This window comes from Rhagoletis pomonella, unplaced genomic scaffold (assembly GCF_013731165.1).
Source record: "Rhagoletis pomonella isolate Grant_MI unplaced genomic scaffold, Rhpom_1.0 Rhpom_scaffold_00003, whole genome shotgun sequence".
Lineage (NCBI taxonomy): Eukaryota > Metazoa > Arthropoda > Insecta > Diptera > Tephritidae > Rhagoletis > Rhagoletis pomonella.
In genome coordinates this window covers 36,860,646-36,868,201 of record NW_023458557.1, presented here as the reverse complement: position 1 = coordinate 36,868,201, position 7,556 = coordinate 36,860,646, and the positions used below count along the sequence as shown (strand labels likewise).

Below are 7,556 nucleotides of genomic sequence, written 5' to 3'. Positions count from 1 at the left end.
TTGAGGAGGGTTTATACACGCATATCGGCGGTTGTTTTGGCTCGCGAGTGTGTTGGTGTAGGTACTACATCGGTCGATCCATATCCCGATACGGGGACACTGTTCTGACCGGCGGGATTATTTTTGGGTGACCTTTCCAGGGGCTGCCTGGGGTGTGTTCTGCACCCAGCGGTTTTTAACCGCCTTGACCGCTCGTTGAGTCGCCGGCGTTATAGCGCGGGCTCTACTTTGAGTCCTACCGAAACCGGGGCTCCATTTTACAACGCTTTTATCAACTTGCATCAACTTGGATCCAGAAAATTTCAATGTTGTGTGTCCGACACCAAAGCAAAGCTTTGAAAAGTTCCTATAAAAAAGCATAGTGCATAGGGCGACAGCTGTAGTGAATAGGGCGAGGTAGATGACATCTAGATGTCGCCCTATGTACTACGTTTGCTACAGCGGAAATAGACGACACGCCATTTCTTTAAATAAAATTAATTGGTGCTCGTTTGTATGTACATACATATGTAAATGCATGTGTGTGCACCTTTCTATTAATATCGTTGAATTATTTTAATATCTATCGCAAAATTTTATTCAGACAGGACCAAAAAGTAGAAAATAAATAATATAAAAAAAACTTTTTAATATACAACGCTTTTATAAATGGACTAAAAAGTAGAAAATAATACTTCTCAGTCCCATAAAATTTGTTTTGATAACTTTTGATTTTGAAATTTTAGCAAAAGTTATTATAAACAATCTATGAAATTGAAAATGAAAAGCGTGGGGCGCATGTAATACACTTGAATTGATATGAAAAGTAATATATGAATGTATGTATGTGGGTATATGAATAACGAACGCTTAAAATCGATTTCAAAGTTTTACTTTCGCTGTAGAAATTTTAGGTCTACGTTATGTAGTTTGACTATTGTCAATTAAATCGAATGCTTTGTATTGCATGCGCTCCACGCTTTTCATTTTCAATTTCATAGATTGTTTATAATGACTTTTGCTAAAATTTCAAAATCAAAAGTTATCAAAACAAATTCTATAGGACTGAGAAGTATTATTTTCTACTTTTTAGTCCATTTATAAAAGCGTTGTATATTAAAAAGTTTTTTTTAAATTATTTATTTTTTTTTGATAACTGTGCGACAGCTCAAATCGGTATTGAGTAAAACCAAATGCAAGAGATAGTTTTTGAATTTCATTGAGTTTTTTTAATAAATACTAAAATTAGAGGTGTATGAATGGCGAAAGAAAAACTTTATCCGATTTTTTTAAATCGAAACTACATTTTTACATATGCGCATGCATACATAAATATATTTAATATGAAATTGAAATTTCCATATCAATTCGCGCTATCTTCAAACGCATGGTTTCAATTGTACGCATATCGTCAGGGTTTTCCTCACAACTTGGTTTTGCTGCAGTGAAGCGACAGAGCAAGTGACGAGAAAAAATGTATGCGGACACTTACATACCCTAAAAGAATTGTGTGATGGAAACTAACACATTCTCATTTATCTTACTAACACATTTGCAAATTTTGCGTTGGTTAAAAAGAGACCAATATATAAGGCCATAAGTTGGAGGAAGACGGAAGATCATATGTACACAAATGTTTACATCAGATTTTTCACACTGCCGTTTAGAATGTGATAGAAACTTGTAGGTAGCCAGTGACAGAAATCTCTATCAGCCTTGCCAGTCAAATGATTTGTCAAATGATGGTCACTGTTCTTGCAGGGTATGTATCTATGCACATATGTATGTATCTATGCACATATGTAGATATCTATGCACATACATACATATGTACTTAGGTATGTATATCAGCATTTTAGTTGAAAGTACGTTTTGCTCGTCGCTCTCTTCATCGCTCCACTAGATTCCTGTCCTTAGTTTTATTCAGATACCACAAATGTATGTTTTCTTCGAAAATACTCAAGTACTACCAGTAGAGTACTCTACTGTCAAACACCTTTTACTCGCAGTAGTTGCGGAAGGCAAAGTAAATACTCTACGCGTCTTGCTATTGATCGGTAGTTTAGGTACGCTTGCAGAAACTGGTTTATGCTTACTCACACTTGACCCTAACGATGAGAGTAAAGGAGGGAAAGTATTTGCGCGGCGATCGGATGTCTTGTTAGGCCGTTTAAATGGAATTACGCAGGAGTTTAGTAGCTACTGCTGCTATGAAGTAGCAAATGCAATCACTGCATGTACATACGTACATAAAGCCGCAATTAATTTAATTTAAAGAAATGGCGTATCGTGCGGTTCCGCTAAAGCGTAGTGCATATTTTTGGGCGTATTGCGTAATGTGGCTGATAAATATTTAACTACTTTCGCCAAGGTAGATGTCTAGACTAGTTTTTGAATATTGTATGTCTGGACAAACAAGATCCTGAAATGATAAAAACGTGGTAAAAACTAAGATAGTTAAGCGGATGGGGTAAGTGACCGCAGTACTGTGGTTCAGAAATCAAACTGTGTTGGAGACAGTGTTGCCAGGCCTTAAGCATGAGAAAACGTCTCTCTTGGTCTGAAAAAACGTCATTTCCTACCCAAAAACGTCTTATTCAAATGAATGTACATAAAATTGTTCTTATTAAACTTTTATTGTATACAAAGGTACATGTGTAAGTAAGGTATATTAAAATATCATTGCACATTTAAAATTCATTGTAAACTGGTTTGAGATCGTTAATAAAAAAAATCATTTTATACATACAGCTGATTAAGTCATCACCATTTTGATCGATTTTGGCTGTTTCTCTTTTGTTTATTTAATGTTTATTATTTTTCCATAAAAGCTTATTATATAACAAACAAAATATAAATCCACATTTCAAACTTTGTGCAAAAATTATAAAAAATCTGCAAAGCTTCAGCTAGATTTTCAACTTTTTATTTAGATTTTTTAGAATGTTTTTGAGTATGCAGTTTGATAGCCCATTAAATTTCAGGGCAATAACGTGCAGTTTTAGAGGGGCTAAATAATCGCGTTGATGTTTAATAATTTTTTTTTCTTGTAGACACTTGGTAAGGGGGTCGGCTGTCGAAAATGCTAAATTACGTTCTGTTAAGAAGGAGCAGAGCAATATTTCAGCCTTTTTTGCGTTCATTACATTTTCAATGAAGTCTTAAAAAAGTCGCCTACTTTTTTCTGACTTTTTATGCTGCTACAGCTTTTTTGATGCTTTTGCGAGCGTGCATGTTGCAAGAGAACAGCTCTTCCTGATTTGGCTTTTAATGTGCAATTGCAAACATTACAATAAGCCTCCTAACCTCAAGTATCTACACAACCAGCCTTTGAACACGGTCCAAGAATCAAAAAAAAAACTGCGCGTACGGTTGGTATGCATCATATTAAAGTCATCTGTGTCCAACGAATAAATATCTTTTGAAGAAGTTGCTGCAAAACACAAAGCTTGTAAAGATTTATTAAGAAAATAATTCAAAAACAGTTTTACTTACAAGATTTAGTAAGAGAAAAAAATTCCTGGGAAGTTAAAAAACGTAATTTTTTACACAAAAAACGTCCAAACGTCAGCAGGATACAAAAAACGACCAAATGGCGTTAAAAACGTCAACCTGGCAACGCTGGTTGGTGATGTGATTTTTTAATTTGCTCTTATAATGCTTTAATTTTAAATTTATGGAAGATATATTTTATATGTCGTCAGTAATATTGCAAAGTCTAGTCTAGTCTGTTGCCTGGACCGGAATGCATCTTTGAGTCGTTATACTCCCATAAACTAATGGCAGAACTATCTGACTTTGGCTGATGAAGATGAGCGACAAGCAGAAGCGATAAGTTACAGGTGACAGATCATTTAAGCACCAAAGGTAATAGTTGTCATAGAAGGTTTTGCAGTATCACCGTCTATATAGAAATAAATATCTACATACACATACATACATACATAGTAATAGCCTTTAATAAACATTGGGCCGTATGCATAAAACCTAAACAAATGCTTTTCTTAAAATTTCAGACGTTTTACTCGATTTGTTCAAATAAATATAAGTTTAAGGTTTAAGAAAGAGCAATTGCTTAGTTTTTATGCATACGGTTCATTTAGTCACTTTCGCTTCCTTCTTTACAGTGTAGTTCTTCATTTAGTTATCTATTAAAGTCGAGTTCCTAACCAAGCGTTTTTTTTCATCTATGAATAAATACCTTTTTGATGATTGATTATGTTGTCTTATGTTTTCAGATGCCATATTTAAACCCTGCTCGTTCGTTGGGTCCATCTTTTGTTTTAAATAAATGGGATAATCACTGGGTTTACTGGTTCGGTCCGCTTGTCGGCGGTATTTCATCAGGTTTGGTTTATGAGTATGTCTTCAGTTTGCGTCGAAATTCACGAGCACATAAATCAAATGTAGATAGTGACTCATTCTCTATTCATTCCGAGGACGATATGAACTATGATGTGGATGTTGAAAAGCCCCACATGCCTGCTAAATATTCACATGGCACATACCTCCGCGGTCAAACAAATACCAAATCAACAATCGCAAGCAACGCTGGCACCATTCCTACTGGTGGTAACTACTGTCAGAACTTATATACAGCCCCTCCACTAAATAAACTCGACCAACCAGAACCATTATACGGAGGTACTCGCTCCCTATATTGCCGGTCACCTACGCTTACCCGCACCAATTTAAATCGCTCACAGTCAGTTTATGCAAAGAGTAACGCAGCAATAAATCGCGATATCGTTCCTCGTCCAGGTCCCTTAGTACCGGCTCAAAGCTTGTACGGCATGCGAGGGACACAAGCGCAAACACAGGCTCAATCATCTAATCTGCAAAATCAAAACGTACAGAATCAGTTGCAGCAGCGTTCAGAGAGCATTTACGGCATAAGGGGATCAACGAGACAATCACAGCAACAACAACAACATTCGCAACAACAACCTCATCACCACCATCAACAGCAGCAACAGCAACAACTTCATCAACATCAACCTGCACAGCAACCTACTCATCATCGACTGCAGCCCACTAGTCAGGAAGGCCAACAAGGCTTTCAGCCCGTATACGGAACTCGTCACAATCCTAATCCACACGATGGTAATCTCAAATATGATCGTCGACCAGAATCGGCATACGGCATGACAATGCACCGTAATCGTGGCCAATCGGCGCAGTCGGATGACAGCTCCTACGGATCCTACCACGGATCAGCAGTCACACCTCCTGCCCGTAACCAAACCGGCGGCGAACCGATACTTATGTACGCACCACCACCACCAATTCCATCAAATCATTCCCAAGTTGGTGCGCCACCCATGCGCACGCAGTCAGAGCGCAAAGTAACTGCACCAGTTGTGGTGTCACAGCCGCCACAGATCACAACCGGTATGGTCACATACTCGACGAGTTCGAATCAATCCCTGCTATCAGCAACCCCGGCCCAACAGACATCACAACAGCAGTCACAGCAACAGCAGCAGCAGCAACAATCGCAACAACAACAACAGATTTTAGTACAACAACATCAAACATCTCACCAGCCATACTATGGCATGTTACCGATGCGAAGCAATTGAAGATGGCGCTGATGGTGCCCGTGAATACCGAGTGATTGTCTGAACGAAAGTTTATAAACCAAAAAACGCTTTCCGAACATTAAAATAAATCAAAACGTCTGTATACTTTTATGTACATAAATTGTAAAGAGAAAATTAGCAAGGCAAAGAATTATTTATGTATTCGACATAACGCATCATTTCATGAACTGATCTAGATTTGATTATAAAGGCAACGAACTGATGATATACATATACACAAAAAAGCCAATACGTACAAACTTGAGCTATTAAAATTTGTTTAAGTGGTCTTCCTTCATGATACCAAAATTTTTATGTTCCACCTCTCGATACGAATGTCTTTCGGCTAAAATTACCATTTTCATTGCAGTTTTATGACAACCCATGAAACAAACTATTAAATACTGGGATTAACGAAAAGAAATCGGTCTAAACTCGTATTGATACCAACTTCTGGATGGGTTGACGACTCCCATTTCGCATTGATTCGTCGTAGAGTTAAGATGGAAGTCGGAATTAAATTTTATTCATTCTAAAGTTTTTGTTCACTCTATAAAATCACACTCGAAATTGTTTTTGTGTGGTAAGCCGTTTATTATGTTTTTATGTTCACCTTATATGCGTAATTAAGGAATCCAAGCAATTAAGCTCAATTTACCATACAAAAACTGGATTATTTAATTGTGCAATTAACACCTAATTACATCTAAATGGAGTCAGATTTGCCAGGCATATTCAGTGAGAAAAGAAAAGTATGTTCAAATAGAAAACCAAATTTCATGAAAATAGAGAATCAAAAGGACAAAATCAAAAACAAAACGAAAAATTAAGTGAAGACAGCCCATGGGATGTACATTTTTATATACCAACTCCCACAATGATCTTCGGCTGCGTATTGCTCTAATTTTGCAATAAGCACTAGCTCCATTCTCCGTAAACTTTGAACAAACTGCAAAACTGGCTTTTAAAAAACCAGGGCTTGAATCGTCACATACGATATCGTAGTACTCGTCACGTAAAGACACATTTTTCAGATTATGACATACGTGAACGTACTCTTTACCCCATTCTGCTTATACGACTGACCGTATCACGTAATTTTCTTTCGTATGGTTTTCGATCCGTGAACGGATGTTACGATTCGAGCCCAGTCTACAATCAAAACTCGCTTGACTGAAAGAGTTCTAATGTGTACTATTTATTATATGATCTAGCGAAATTCTTTCAAATATGAATTTTTTTAAATATTTCGATACTTACATACATACATGTGAAAAAAGTTTCAAACAAAAACATGTTCAGTTGTCAAATGATAATTGTGCAAACTGAATTGGGTGATTGTGAAAATTACAGTCAGTAATTCAATTTAACACTTAATTGCCTTAAATGCAGTGGAAATCTGAACATAGTATTACCCATGATACAAAAAAAAAGTACAGTAAAACCCGCTTAAGTACCTCGATGCGGGCACTTAAGCGAACATAATTACTGATTTAGTTATGAATCAAGTTAAAAATCAAGATCGTAGTATTATTTAAACACATAAATAAAAACTATATTTTGAAAAAATAAACGAAGCAATATTATGTAATTTTTATCAATAATTCAATTCTTTAAAAAGTCATTGATTATACAAGTTGACTTAACGCTACCTAATGGATCACTCTTTGCTCACGTTGCCAGACCCGTGACATCATTACTCCACGTAGGCACCCCTATTCTGCAACTCTTTCGTATTCGGATTTTGCTACGAATCGAAGAAATAGTATGCTGCAATCCGAATCGTATTTTCGAACTTTCGAAATTCGTAACAATGGCATGCCTAACAACGAACGAGTAAGCTTTTTTGCGTAATTTTGTACGAAAACAATTCTGTGTCGGAGGCGAGATAAAAGATGTAAATCGATGTGTGTTTGCAGGAAGTATTAATGGCGTTCATTTAAACAGATAAATTTGCATTTCGTATATACGTATATTTTTACCAACTCCTTTATA

The 7,556-nt window shown here is 36.5% G+C and overlaps 1 protein-coding gene across 1 annotated transcript in view; it reads left to right on the top strand.

The window, feature by feature from the left end:
* Positions 1-7,138, top strand: part of LOC118735187 (neurogenic protein big brain) — a gene marked incomplete in the record, with an annotated part of 346,282 nt that extends 339,144 nt beyond the window's left edge. Inside the window, 1 exon segment of the mRNA XM_036464829.1 lies at positions 4,218-7,138. Within this exon segment, the coding sequence (XP_036320722.1) occupies positions 4,218-5,561 (1,344 nt within the window).
* Between the last annotated feature and the right edge of the window lie 418 nt (positions 7,139-7,556).